Source organism: Gopherus evgoodei, chromosome 2 (genome assembly GCF_007399415.2).
Source record: "Gopherus evgoodei ecotype Sinaloan lineage chromosome 2, rGopEvg1_v1.p, whole genome shotgun sequence".
Classification (NCBI taxonomy): domain Eukaryota; kingdom Metazoa; phylum Chordata; order Testudines; family Testudinidae; genus Gopherus; species Gopherus evgoodei.
The window spans coordinates 385,232-400,076 of NC_044323.1; the positions used below are offsets into that span (position 1 = coordinate 385,232).

At 59.1% G+C, this 14,845-nt stretch overlaps 1 protein-coding gene across 3 annotated transcripts in view; it reads right to left on the reverse strand.

Moving 5' to 3' along the window:
• LOC115645289 (translation initiation factor IF-2-like) overlaps positions 1-11,597 on the reverse strand; it is a 29,638-nt gene extending 18,041 nt beyond the window's left edge. For 2 of the 3 annotated variants that reach the window (XM_030549707.1, XM_030549706.1), the window contains exons 1-5: positions 11,382-11,597; positions 5,344-5,430; positions 4,890-5,006; positions 3,858-3,944; positions 706-828 (exon numbers count right to left, since the gene is read on the reverse strand). In XM_030549707.1, the coding sequence (XP_030405567.1) occupies positions 706-828; positions 3,858-3,944; positions 4,890-5,006; positions 5,344-5,430; positions 11,382-11,492 (525 nt within the window). In that variant the 5' untranslated portion in view covers positions 11,493-11,597. The remainder of the gene's footprint in view (positions 1-705; positions 829-3,857; positions 3,945-4,889; positions 5,007-5,343; positions 5,431-11,381) is intronic. The other variant, XM_030549708.1, reaches the window with a different exon arrangement.
• Between the last annotated feature and the right edge of the window lie 3,248 nt (positions 11,598-14,845).

Sequence of the window (14,845 nt, forward strand, 5' to 3'; positions counted from 1 at the left end):
CTGATGGAGAGAACTGATGGCTCCGGGAACGGGCTCCAAAGTAGGTACCAGCACTGTCCAGGGGGCAGGAGGGTAACCTGCCTGCCTCCCATCCCGCTGTGCCCCAACACCCACTCTAGGGACCGATCTACCCACCCCACTGTGCTCCAATTTCCCCAGCCCCTCACTCCAGGGACCCCTGCGCCCTGCTGTGCCCCGATTTCCCCAGCCCCTCACTCCAGGGACCGACCCACCCACCCCACTGTGCTCCAATTTCCCCAGCCTCTCACTCCAGGGACCCCTCCGCCCTGCTGTGCCCCGATTTCCCCAGACCCTCACTCCAGGGACCGACCCACCCACCCACCCCACTGTGCTCCGATTTCCCCAGCCCCTCACTCCAGGGACTGACCCACCCACACCACTGTGCCCCGATTTCCCCAGCCCCTCACTCCAGGGACTGACCCACCCACACCACTGTGCTCCAATTTCCCCAGCCCTTCACTCCAGGGACTGACCCCTTCCATGCCCCAATTGGGCAGGTTCCACGTCAGCTCCTCCCAACCCAGCTCTGCGGGCAGCAGGTGAGTCCCGGGGGAGCAACCAGCAGGGGTGGTGAGTGAGCGATGAGGTGGGGGGGAGGACATGTGAGGCAGGGGGCGGGGCCTCAGGGGAAGAGGCGGGGCAGGGATGTTCGGATTTCAGGGATCAGAAAGTTGTCAACCCTACCTCCACCTTGGCAGGTCTTAGAAGACTCAGGACGCCTGGTCTCCAGGTAGGTTTAGGCCTGGGTCTGCGTCTGGGTTGCTGCTGTTTCTCCACTTGTCTCCTGGCTCTCGCTGGTTCACCAGGCTGCAGAGAGAGGATGAGAGCTGAGAGCCGGCTCAGGGCTCGGTGCAGTGTGCACGGCCTCAGCACCAGCGTCAGGACCTGCCCCGGGCAGGGCAGGGCTGGGCCAGGCGGCTGGGGGCTGCAGCCTGTGGAGGGCAGAGAGGTCCCTGTGCAGTTCAGAGTTGTAGGACAGTGAGGCTGGGCCAGCTAAGCTGGAAACATGCAGTTCAGTCCCCTCGGGGGGCAGCTGAGCTCTCTGCAACCTGATGGGGAAGGCCCCTCCCCGTGGTCCTGCTGGGAGTGGGCAGGGCTGGATTAACGCAGGGGCTTTAGGGGCTGCAGCCGAGGGCTAAGGGGGGCCCTGCAAAAATAAATTCATGATTATCTACAAGTCAGTGGTCACCAATCCACCGATCCTGGAGCCTCTGCCAGTCGATCGCAATCTCCAGGCTGCTAAAAGTCCAGTGGCGCAGCAGGGCTCAGGCAGGCTGCCTGCATGCCGTGGCCCCGCGCCACTCCCGGAAGCGGCCGGATGCTAGGGCGTCTCTAGGGCCCCTGGCAGTGGGGGAGGCTCTGCGTGCTGTCCCCGCCCCCAGCACCAAGAACCAGCCAATGGGAGCTCCAGGGGCGGCACTTGGGGGCACGGGCAGCGCACGGAGACACACTGTTCCCCTCCCACTGGGGCGCGCAGAGACATGCCAGAAGCCAGCCACTTCCCGGAGCGACATGGGGCCACGGCATGCAGTCAGCCTGCCTGAGTCCTGCTGCGTCGCCAGCCAGGAGCTGCCTATGGTAAGTGCCTCCTGGCCCGAGCCTGCATCTCTCACCCCCTTCTGCACCACAACCCCCTGCCCCAGGTCAGAACCCCCTCCTGCACCCAAACTCCCTCCCAGACCTCGCACCCCCTCCTCCAACCCAGGTCAGAACCCCCTGCTGCACCCAAACTCCCTCCCAGACCTCGCACCCCCTCCTCCACCCCAGGTCAGAACCCCCTCCTGCACCCAAACTCCCTCCCAGACCTCGCACCCCCTCCTCCACCCCAGATCAGAACCCCCTCCTGCACCCAAACTCCCTCCCAGACCTCGCACCCCCTCCTCCACCCCAGATCAGAAACCCATCCTGCACTCAAACTCCCTCCCAGACCCCGCACTCCCTCCTCCACCCCAGGTCAGAACCCTCTCCTGCACCCAAACTCCCTCCCAGACCTCTCACCCCCTCCTCCACCCCAGGTCAGAACCCCCTCCTGCACCCAAACTGCCTCCCAGACCTCGCACTCCCTCCTCCACCCCAGATCAGAACCCCCTCCTGCACCCAAACTCCCTCCCAGACTTCGCACCCCCTCCTCCACCCCAGGTCAGAACCCCCTGCTGCACCCAAACTCCCTCCCAGACCTCGCACCCCCTCCTCCACCCCAGGTCAGAACCCCCTCCTGCACCCAAACTCCCTCCCAGACCTCGCACCCCCTCCTCCACCCCAGATCAGAACCCCCTCCTGCACCCAAACTCCCTCCCAGACCTCGCACCCCCTCCTCCACCCCAGATCAGAAACCCATCCTGCACTCAAACTCCCTCCCAGACCCCGCACTCCCTCCTCCACCCCAGGTCAGAACCCTCTCCTGCACCCAAACTCCCTCCCAGACCTCTCACCCCCTCCTCCACCCCAGGTCAGAACCCCCTCCTGCACCCAAACTGCCTCCCAGACCTCGCACTCCCTCCTCCACCCCAGATCAGAACCCCCTCCTGCACCCAAACTCCCTCTCAGACCTCGCACCCCCTCCTCCACCCCAGGTCAGAACCCCCTCCTGCACCCAAACTCCCTCCCAGACCTCGCACTCCGTCCTGCACCCCAACCCCCTACCCCAGGTCAGAACCCCCTCCTGCACCCAAACTCCCTCCCAGACCTCGCACCTCCTCCTCCACCCCAGGTCAGAACCCCCTCCTGCACCCAAACTCCCTCCCAGACCTCACACCTCCTCCTCCACCCCACGTCAGAACCCCCTCCTGCACCCAAACTCCTTCTCAGACCTCACACCCCCTCCTCCACCCCAGATCAGAACCCCCTCCTGCCCCCAAACTCCCTCCCAGACCTCGCACCCCCTCCTCCCTCCCAGACCTCTCACCCCCTCCTGCACCCAAACTCCCTCCCAGACCTCGCACCCCCTCCTCCACCCCAACCCCCTGCCCCAGGTCAGAACCCCCTCCTGCACCCAAACTCCCTCTCAGATCCCAGACCCCTCAACCTCTCCTGCACCCCAACCCTCTGCCCCAGCCTGGAGCTCACTCCTGCATCCAAACTCCCTCCCAGAAAGAAACTAATATAACAGCTGTTCTAAGGTAAGAATTAGGCTATTTTGAATTTACTTAACTATATTCTACATGTTTTAAGACTGAAATGTAACCACAGAATGGCTTTATGTTAATTAAAAGGCAAGTTTAGTACAGCGTTAATAGCCTCGATGCCAGAATTATGATCATTTTGTTTTAAATTAGGAAAATGACTTGTATGCAGAGGTCCCACAAAATCTAGTAGTTCCTGTTCCACAGGAGAGTTAATCCAGCCCTGAGAATGGGGGATTACAGTAAAGCCTTTCCACCTTAACTCTGACCTTGGGACACAGAACACTGCAGCCCCCTTGTTCTCCATGTAAATTGTGTTTTGTATAGAAATGCTGTAAGTACAACAACAATCCCAGCCCACAAACACCCAACGTCTGTTAGGCCCTTCCTAGGGATGGTTTGGGAAGGGCTGGTTGGAGGGCAGGGCTGGAGAGTGGAGACAGGCCATCGCTGGCAGATTCTTCTGTCTTGCACCCCTGATTCAGGCCGATTCCCCGGCTCAGACTCCTGCTCTGAGGGGGAGGGGGCAGGATGCCGTCTGGGCCGTTCCCAGGTTGATCCCTGTGTTTTATTCCACAATTGTTAATCTGCAGCTGTGGCTTCCCCTGCCCTGCTCTCCTTCCCCTGGCTCAGCTGCTGTCTCTGCTAACCCATCTCTGGTGCAGAACCTCTCGGGCCCCCATCTCTCTGGTGACTCCGTTGTTCCTAACTCACCTTGCTCAGAGGAGAATAGCAGCCAGGACAGGCTTGGGAAGGTGGTGAACTGGGTTTTTTGTCCTCCCTCCTGGTTTGCAGCCAAACCTGGGGGTGGAGAGAATTCAGCGCTTAGGGCCACGTCTCGTTGCCAGAGTCTGTGTTTTGCGCCGGCTCACTGCCCACTCTCGGGGAACGCACAGAGCAGGATCAGCTCCGTGGGGGCAGGGCTGGGGTGCATTCGCTGGCTGGCTGGGCGCCCGAGGCTGGCATTGGCACAGCAGGGCGGTGGCAGAGCACAGGGAAACAGACGGTAGAAATGGAGAGCACGTCGTCCGGCCCCGGCCCCAAGGCAGGGTTATTCTCCACCGTCCCTGGAGCCTGTCTGAGTTATGGCAGCATGTCTGGGCTGCACCATGGGCACACGCCACCTGCATACTGAGCTCTGCCTCTGCGCGTCTCCTAGGCCAGGCCTGGCAAGGGTGTCCTCAGAAGGCAGCAGTTGGCTGTCTCCCACAGGACCTGCCTGGGCGCACAGGGGTAGGAGGGCCCCTTTATAGCACTGCCCGGTGAGGCTCTCACCTCTGCTCTGTACGCTGGGGGGCCTGTTGATCTTGGCCAGGTGACGCATCCGTGTCACTAGCTTTGGGGATTTTAATTTTATTTTCAATTGTTGAGTTTAGTTCTCTGCTTTTCGGAAGAAATCCTCCCCAGCAGGGATAAAGAACAGGAGAAGGGGAGTGGAGTTCTCAGCCCTCTGGCCACCCACCCGGACCAGGATATTTGTAGAGGGAAGTCTGGGGAGGAGACCCTGCTCTAGCTCCCTGCTAGGGGGCAGGAGGTCTGTCTACCGACACCGCGGTGCTCGCAGGCCTGCCGCACACCGAGAGAGGTCAGATAGTGGTGGTTGGCTGGGTGGTTATGGAGCTTGGAGCTCTCTCGCTCCCCTTCCTTCTGAGCCACCATTTCCCCTCCGTAGCACCCCTCCCCTAGGCCTGAGCACGGGCTGGGGTGCTGTGCATGTGACAAGGCGCTCGTGCCTTGCAGCCTCACCGTTTCATCGCTTAGAGGAATCAGGACGCCTGGTCTCCAAGTAGGTTTAGGCCTGGGTCTGCGTCTGGGTTGCTGCTGTTTCTCCACTTGTCTCCTGGCTCTCGCTGGTTCACCAGGCTGCAGAGAGAGGATGAGAGCTGAGAGCCGGCTCAGGGCTCGGTGCAGTGTGCACGGCCTCAGCACCAGCGTCAGGACCTGCCCCGGGCAGGGCTGGGCCAGGCGGCTGGGGGCTGCGGCCTGTGGAGGGCAGAGAGGTCCCTGTGCAGTTCAGAGTTGTAGGACAGTGAGGCTGGGCCAGCTAAGCTGGAAACATGCAGTTCAGTCCCCTCGGGGAGCAGCTGGGCTCTCTGCAGCCTGACGGGGAAGGCCCCTCCCCGTGGTCCTGCTGACACTGGCTGGGAAGGGGCAGGCAGATTGAAGCACATCTCTGGTGACTCTGTTGTTCCCAGCTCACCTTGCTCAGAGGAGAATAGCAGCCAGGACAGGGTTGGGAAGGGGGTGACCTGGGTCTTTTGTCCTCCCTCCTGACTCTCAGCCGATCCTGGGGGTGGAGAGAATTCAGCGCTTAGGGCCACGTCTCGTTGCCAGAGTCTGTGTTTTGCACCGGCTCACTGCCCACTCTCGGGGAACGCACAGAGCAGGATCAGCTCCGTGGGGGCAGGGCTGGGGTGCGTTCGCTGGCTGGCTGGGCGCCCGAGGCTGGCATTGGCACAGCAGGGCGCTGGCAGAGCACAGGGTAACAGATGGCAGAAATGGAGAGCACGTCGTCCGGCCCTGGCACCAAGGCAGGGTTAGTCTGTGCCGTGTTTTGTCCGGCCACCCTCTGGGGCCAAGTGCGCAGTCTGCCAGCCCTCTCTGCTCGGAGACCTTCCTCCTGCTCTGCCGCCATCTACCTTTGCCCACTTTTCTCTCTTTACTCCAGGCTGGGCCCCTTGGCCCACTCCATGGTTCCTGTCCCTGCCTGACGTTCTCCCCTCGAAGTGGCCACATGCCATTAGTCCCTTTGTGATGTCAGCGCTCCAAGCTAGCGCCGTATGACACTTAACACTCCCTCTGCCAGGGCCGCCCAGGGGGGGGCAAGTGGGGCAATTTGCCCTAGGCCCCGGGCTCCGCAAGGGCCCCCACGAGAGTCTTTCGGGGCCCCTGGAGCGGGGTCCTTCACCCACTCGGGGGCCCCAGAAAACTCTTGCAGGGCCGGGCCCCGGAGCTTCTTCCGCTCCCGGTCTTTGCTGGCGGGGGAGTCCTTCCGCTCCGGGGCGGAAGGACCCCCCGCCAGCACATTACCGCCGAAGCAGGACCTGCCGCTGAAGTGCAACCCAGTCTTCGGCGGTAATTCGGCGGCGGGGGGCCCTTCCATTCAGGGACCCGCCGCCGCAGTGCCCCGAAGACCCACGGCGGGGGTCCCCCGCCACCAAATTACCGCCGAAGAGCGGGCTCCACTTCGGCGGTGGGTCCCGCTTCGACGGTAATTTGCCGGCGGGGGGGCCCCGCCGCGGGTCTTCGGGGCACTTCGGCGGCGGGTTCCAGAACGGAAGGGCCCCCCGCCGCCGAACAAGGCCGACTCTAGACATTTCGCCGCGCGGGGGGCCCCCTGCCACTTGCCGGTCCCACGGCTCCGGTGGACCTCTGGCAGGCATGGCTGCGGAGGGTCCACTGGTCCCGCGGCTCCGGTGGACCTTCCGCAAGTGTGCCTGCGGATGCTGGACCGGAACCGCGGGACCAGCGGACCCTCCACAGGCACGCCTGCGGGAGGTCCACCGGAGCCGCCTGCCGCCGATGGCCCCAGGCCCCCGGAATCCTCTGGGCGGCCCTGCCTCTGGCTGGGGGAACAGGAAGGGCTCCGTGGCCTCCTGAGGGCCCATCTAGTCCTGCAGTTCTATGGGTCTGTGACACTTTAGTCATTTTCATCGTTCCCATAACCCTGTCCCCGCAGCCCCTCCAGCGCTTCTCTGGCTTTTCGCTGAATTCCTCCCAATTTGGTGAGGGCCTGAGGGACCCAGAACTGGGCTCAGTGCCCCGGGGGCACTCTCACCCACGCTGTACTGACATCGCCTCGTTGCTGTATGACACAATGCATCGGTGGGCGCAGCTCCGAGCCCACATCTTCTCTCGTGGCCACGTGACAAGGCAGCCCCATAGCCCAGCTGCTCGGCGCTAGTCTCCCCCTACGTCTCTTTGGCCACGGCTGTTTCTCTGGTCTCAGTCTCCCCCACGTCTCTTTGGCCACGGCTGTTTCTCCTTTCTCAGTCTCCCTCCAGGGCTCTTTGGCCACAGCTGTTTCTCCGGTCTCAGTCTCCCGCTACGTCTCTTTGGCCACGGCTGTTTCTCTGGTCTCAGTCTCCCCCACGTCTCTTTGGCCACGGCTGTTTCTCCTTTCTCAGTCTCCCCCCAGGGCTCTTTGGCCACGGCTGTTTCTCTGGTCTCAGTCTCCCCCTACGTCTCTTTGGACACGGCTGTTTCTCTGGTCTCAGTCTCCCCCACGTCTCTTTGGCCACGGCTGTTTTTCCTTTCTCAGTCTCCCTCACGTCTCTTTGGCCACGGCTGTTTCTCTGGTCTCAGTCTCCCCCACGTCTCTTTGGCCACGGCTGTTTCTCCGGTCTCAGTCTCCCCCTACGTCTCTTTGGCCACGGCTCTTTCTCCGGTCTCAGTCTCCCCCCACGTCTCTTTGGACACGGCTGTTTCTCCGGTCTGTCCCACTATGTTTTGGGTTGTTACACCCCCCATGTCTTCACTTCCACTTTTCCTGGCTGAATTCCATTGTGGTATTTCTCACCCTGGCTCCATTGTGGCTGTTTCTCACCATTGTGGTATTTCGAATCTCTCTCAGCAACTTTCTGTCATTTCCTCTTTCCTCGTTAGTGTTTGTGACTCCTTCCAGTTTAGTGTCCCGTGGAGCTGTTGTGAACAGACTGGTCACACACCTCTCCAGGGCACCCCACTGGCTCTTCAGTCAGACCGGACCTAACCCCAAACCCTGCAATGCCCACTGGACGCCTCTCCAGCCCTTCGCACCCCGCCCTATTTCATTACCCTCGATTTATGGGCCTGCCCAGCTGATTTTCTGTCTACCAGATGTGTTTATAAAGCTCTGAGAGAATTCATTCAATGCATTCCCTTCGCTCACGAGCGATGAATTTGACCTAGCGCAGCAATCATCAGCCTACGTTGCTATGACATCTTCAGAAACCCTTCTGGCTCCGCTGCCCCCTAGATACCTGCTGTAAGGGTTTGCAAGGTCTGGGCTGTGCCCCAGCCATTAAACCGTCCCCAGCAGTACCCCTGCTTCGTGTGCCAGACTCCCCAGGGTCACACTTTCCCACCAGGGCAAGGCCACGCTGCCTCAGCACCTCCTGGAGGGGCCTTCGGGCTCCAGCAGCTCCTGTTTATCCCCACGGCTCTCCACCGCCAGTCCAACCAGCTGCAGAGCCCTGAGCGAGGCTGTTCTTCGGCAGGGAGCAGTGCACCCCTCTTCCCCATAGGGAGCCAGGGAGATGTAACTCACTCTAGGAGTTAACGTGGGTCATTGAGGCTTCCACTGTCCCTGAAGGGGTTTCCATTCCCCTCAGCTGAGTCCAGGCCAGCCAGCCCTAGAGGCCCTGTGTCTCAGACCCCTAACCCTGATCTCCCATGGCCCAGAGAGAGCAGCAACTCCTCCCCCCCAGGATATGACCATGCCAAGTGACTAGTCCAGAGTCACACCGATAGTTCATAAAAACATTACAGCAAATTCCCACTCTGAGCTCCCTGCCTCGCTTCCCTCTCATTGGATCTGCAGTGTGGAGACCCAGACAGCAACTGAGGCCAGATATGCATTTGCAGAGCTGGGTGGGGAGATGGGGGGGTCACTTGCCAGCTGCCGTGTGGGCCCCAGCCTGGACTAGCAGGGGGGCTGCAGGTGAGCGCTGAGGTATGTGAGCCGTGGGTAAAACCTGGGAGTGCAAAAAGCCATTTGGGGCACAGGAAAGGGGCTCCCTCAATCTCATTCCCCCCTCCCGCTTGCACCACTATCTGCCCTTTGCCAAGTGCCTGATTAAATGTTTGCCCATTGCACAAGCCCTGACCTGAGCAAGGGGAAACCCCAGTCACACAAACATGTTTTCAGCAGGGCCCTCCCCAGCTCGGCCAAGAGGGGGTGGGGAGGGGAAGGGGGCTGTCAGCCAAGCAGCAGGTGAAGCATGTGGCTAACCCTTGATCGGGATGTTCTGTTCCACAGATGCTGTCAGCTCCATCCCTCCCCCCGGCACACTAGCCCTGCTCCATCCCTCGAAGGCCTGACTCGGTGGGACAGGCCCAGCCAGGGACGAGTCTGCCCCACTGCTGTGCCCAATGTCTGTTCCCTCCCCATCGGCCGCAGTGTCACTGCCTGCTCCGACTCCCAGCAGCCCTGCGGGCAGTCTGCCCCCGCCCGTCTGCGTCTGCACTAGACATGCCACAGCGGTACAGTTGTAGACAGCGACGGGAGGGGTCCTTCCATCACTGCTCTGAGAGGCAGGAGCTGGGTCAATGCACCAATAGTGCTGCCTACCCAGGGGCTGTCCCCTTAACTCTGTCCCACAGGGCAGGACATATTTCACCGCCCTGAGCAATACCGTTAGGTCAGCCTAACTTTGTAGTGAAGACTAGCCCCAAAACTTGCTTCCAAGTCATGGACAGGGAGTCTCTCCCCCCATAGGGCCGCCTGGAGCAATAGGGACCATGTGGGTCTCTCCCAAGGCCCGTGGGCATTACGGGGGTGATTCATTTAATTTGTGGTGCCTACGGCTGTGCCACGCACTGCACAGAAGACTCCTAAGACAGAAGTCCTGCCCAAGGAGTGTCCCATCTATGCCAAGGGCTCCCAAATGAAGCCAGAACCCGTACAGTTCTCCCACTTTCAGTGGAGCTGGGCTGGTTTACACCAGCAGAGGATTTGGCCCATCTCATGGCCATCCCTTGTCAGCTGTGCACTTTCTCAGCTGGAATAGACAGCAGCCTGTGACCCACACAAAGCTATCCTCCATCAACCGACCAGGGATCTGCAAACCACTGCCCGAGAACCACTGGGCCGAGCGGGGGGACAGTGGCCAAGTGAGGGTGTAACAGTGTGAGGAGGGGCAGGGCCGGGGGTACTCGGGTGACGCAGACAGGGCTCCTGCTGGGTCCCATGTTGCTCTTACAGTGCAGGGGAGCATGTTTCCTCCTTGTAAGGGCTGCTCAGGGGGCATGTCTCCAGAGAGGAGAAGGGCTTCGAGGCCAGGCTGTGGGAGGACACTGGAAGGCCGGGGCGGGGGGATGAGGGGTGAAGGAAAGCTCTGGAGGGCAGTGGCACTGGCTGATCGGACAGGATGGGGCAATTCCAGCCGAGACGAGGCCAGAGACACAGGCAGGGCTGGGTGGGGAGTGCCCAGAAAAGCAGGACAAGGAGTTTGAGCTGCAGGACGATGGGGGGACCAGGGGAGAGACTCTCAGCCAGGGGCAGTGGGGGAAGCTGCAGGAGAGTGAGGCTTTAGCAGCCACGTTTGGGGGAGCGGGAGGGGGCAGTGTCTGCAGGTCTCCAAGAGGAGGTGCCTTATTCTTTTCTTTTGTAATTTAGGCAGCTGAGCTGCTCCAACCAAAGGCCTCCCAATGTCACCCCCTTCGTCCCTGCTTCTCCTCCCCAAGCTGATGTCAGCTGCCCCATTCCTACTTTTACAATCAGCATTTTGCAGTGTGCTTCCTTGCCATCCCAGGTCCCAGCTTGCACTCAGAGCGGGAGCGCAGCAGGAAAGTGATGGACACAACCAACAGACCCCAGGGGATGTTGTCTGCAGTGTGGGGTAGCCGTATGGGTCCCAGGCTCCGAGACAGACAAGGTGGGGGAGAGAATAGCTTTTACTGGGCCAGTTTCTGTTGGTGAGAAAGAAGCTTTTGAGCCACCCAGAGCTGTTCTGCAGATCCGCACCCAGAGCTTGGAGCGACTCAAAGGCTTCTCTCTCACCGACACAAGCTGGTCCAATAAGAGACATCACCTTCCCCACCCCGTCTCTCTGAAACCCTACAGTAGAGAAGCAAATCACACTGTTAGTGACCAGGAAGGAGAAAAACAAAAACACACACACACACACACACACACAAACACACACACACACACTCTCTCTCTCTCTCTGATGCCTCCAAGTATTGCCCGTTGCCACAGGCAGGACACTGGAGCAGCTGGATTAATTGTCTGAGCTGGTACAGCCAACACTGTGTTCCTGGGTGGGGCGAGGGGGGCGTAAAGTCCTTTGGTTCAGGAAGGTCCCAGTGCGGGTGAGAAGCTAGCGCCTGTGGGCTCCGGCCTGGGAGCACGGCTGCCCCTCGCTGGCTCCACGATCCAGGCCGTGTCTCGCTGCACACCCGCACCCAGAACCTCCACTGCTTTTGAATAATGTCGAACCCGGATCCTCTGCAGGTCAATGGGTGGGGTCCCTGGTCCCCCTCTTCCACTGTCCCCCCGTCTCATTGCTCAGGCCTGCCCCTCCCCCACATACAAACCTCTTTCTCTCCTACCGCATCTTCCACCTCCGTTGAGTCCCCCAGGTCGGTCCCGGCCACCGCCACAAGGGTGAGCGCAGCCGCTAAACCCGCCAGCAGCCAGAGCCTCATCCTGCACCAGGCTCGGTCCACCTGCAGGTGCAGCTTCTCCGACAGCCTCACAGACTGTCCTGCTGGAGGGCAATGCAATGTCGCAACCCCCGCATGGACCTTGACTGTTGGATCCCAGCTCCCAGGCAACCTGCCTAACAGCTTGGGCTCCTGCCTGTCCTTACACGTTTACCTTCCTGCTCCTGATAGGCCGCTGACTCATCCAGCCGGCTCCCCGATAAGGGAGAGCCAGACCTGTAGCGAGCCAGGGCAGAGCCGACTGAACAGACCATTCCGGGAGAGATGGAAACAGAGTCAGCAGCTCCCCCGGCAGGGTGCACGCAGGGAGCTGGCGAGGGAGGCAATGGGGCAGCCCTTCACTTCAGCAGGAGTTGTCTGGAGCAGAGCTCCGGTAAATATTCCAAACCCACGGGGCCAAAGTCCCAAGCCCTGGCACCTCTTGCAGGGCTGAAGCCCTGAGACCCCCCCTCCCCACAGGTGAATCCCGAATCCCGAATCCCCAGCCCCACCACCCCACCACAAGGCAGAAGCCCAGAGTTCCCCCCACAAGCCTAGCAGCCGAAGCCTGGAGCCTCCCAGCCCCACTGAGCCCTGGGATTTTTATAGTACTAGTGGGAGGGGGCTCTGGGAAATACTCCTTGACAGTGGTCCTCAAACATTTTTTTCCGCAGGCCACTTGAAAATTGCTGAGGGTCTCAGCGTGCCACTTAATGAACTTTCCAAATGTTGTTTGTGCCATTAGCTAACTATTGTAAAGCGCTTTGGATAAAAGTGCTATATAAAAAAAATTAACTTTTTTTGTTCTACAAATAAAAGCCCACAATTCATATTTTAATATCAGTAGTTTTATCTTTCTAATACGATGGATGTGCCCTCTCTTCCCCACTGCAGCAGCTTCCAAGCTGGGGCTGGAACGGAGGGGGGTATCTCCCTCTCTTCCCCACTGTGGCAGCCCCCAAGCTGGGGCTGGGAAGGGGGGGTCTCTCCCTCTCTTCCCCATTGTGGCAGCCCCCAAGCTGGGGCTGGGAAGGGGGGGTCTCTCCCTCTCTTCCCCACTGTGGCAGCTCCCGAGCTGGGGCTGGGAAGGGGGGGTCTCTCCCTCTCTCCCCCCACTGTGGTAGCCCCCAGACTGGGGCTGGGAAGGGGGGGGCTCTCTCCCTCATGGCAGCAGCTCCCGAGCTGGGCCTGGGAAGGAGGGCCATTTCTCCCCAGCAGCCCCTGGAGCTGGGAAAAGTCACCTCTTTCTCTGGCCGCCGCAGCCCTGCACATCCCAAATTCCACCCACCCCCCTGGTCTTACCCCACTGCCCCCTCCCACCTACCCCCTATTCCCCCCCCCAAGTCCACCATCTCACCTTACATGTGCGTCTTCTCCAGGGTCCAGGCACCTAATTAGAGGAGTCATTCCTGCACGCTCCACTAACGAGGTGGGTGGCCCTTCATTGTCTCGTGTGTGGCCGCTCAGGCACGCACCTTAGAGGGAACTATCCGCGGACCAGCTGAATGGAGCTCGCAGACCAGTGGTGGTCCATGGACCCCAGTTTGAGAACCTCTGGTCTATGAGAATTTACGCCCTGGGTGTGGGGCTCAGCTAGGCCCACAGGTCTAGGTTCTGGAGGAGGGCATGTGCTGGCAATTGACCCTCAGGGAGTGTGGTGGGAGGAGAGGTCTCCCCAGAAGCTGTGAAGGGAATGTGGGTGAGGATGCAGGGGGATGGGGAAAGCCCTGCAGCTTTGGAGTGGAGCCCGGCGGAGGCGGAAAGGGGGCATGGGGGCTCCCCTCCCCAATGGAGTCGCCTTCATTTCCACAGGCTCCTGCTGCAGGTGATGGTACAGTACAGCTTCCCCTTGTCTCTACCAGACAGCGGGTAACTTGGCATCTTCCCCACAGTCGGGCCCCAAATGCTCTGCAGACAGATTGGCCTGTTACAGTCACACCCTGTCCTGCAGCATCTCCTGCTTCTCCTCTCAGAGGGCCGAGCCCTGGGGCACCATGGCAGGGGAGGTGCAGCCTCGATGGGAAGCAGGGCCTGCCTCTGTGCTCCCTCCTCCCACAAGACACCTGCCTCCCCCTGTGCTAACCAAGCCAGCAGCATCCTCCGGCTGGGCTGCAGCAGGGCGGACACTGGAGACCCACATCCAGCCCAGAATACCGCTGTCAAAGTTAGAATCAGGACTCACAATTTGTCAGACCACTCTGTTTTATTAGCGCAGCGCTCCGCCAATAACACCCAGGTAATGTGAGTGGCCATGCAAGACCCAAACAGTCTTATTTATACAGATAAAAGAGTGGGAATTAGACAAAGAGACAAAGAAAGCAAAACAGTAAAATTCACCAGGGGCATAGCATGCATATTCTATTTCCTTACTAACTCTTATCGATCTAAGGCTAATACTTTACCAATTGCCCTTAAATGGTGCAATTGTTCTATGTGAATGTCTGTATTCCTGACACCTGGATTGCAGCATTCCAACAGTTTTGCTTAAAGGTACCGACAGCATTTCTTTAATCCTTTCTATTTTCACAATATAATTCATTCTACTTTCACAATCCCTCCTTTTGATCAAGCATACGCCATGACCAAAAATTACTGGGTTCCACAAATTAACCGTTCCTTATCTCTTTGTTTATCAGTGATATTTAAAATCATCATATTAGCACTCTGTTTTGGGGCAGTCATCTGGGTGACACAATTCTGGATAAAACAGGAGATTAACTGAAAGCATACAAAAATCACTAAGATTCCAAACAGGATAGTTAGGGCTCCCTGAAACAACCAGTTTCCTATGCCAGAGAAATTGTACAGGTTACTTAGCCACTTTCATAAAGAATTCGACTCTTCATGGGGAAGATATGCGATTTGTTCTAAGTGGCTAGCGCGATGTATTACCTCATTGGTATTGTCAGGTATAAACACACAACATTCTTTTCCAATGAGAGCACAGGTCCCTCCTTTGGCCGGCAGCACTATGTCTAATGCCTGACAGTTTTGGAGGGCCAACTGTCCGATCGCCCCTGTTTCTTTAGCCAGGGTTTTTAAACTTTCTCTAGTTTCATTTGCCATTATTTCAACTACTGCTGGTAACCTCAGGAGCCTTTTTGCCTGGTGTATTACTCCCCCAAGTGGGATAAAGGAACTGCCAATAGCCTCTGCCCAGGTGTCATTACTGTTCCATATCGTGTTAAATGGACAAGGTCCTCCAGTGAGGTCTGGGGAATTGAATGGGTAGCCAGGACAGGAACACCAGTTTGAGAGTGGGCTGGGATGTGGCTGCAGACACAGCATTTAGAAATATTAAGGGTCTGAGCTATCCACACTTGCTGCTGGATAAAAGAATTGTCATTGTGGGCTCC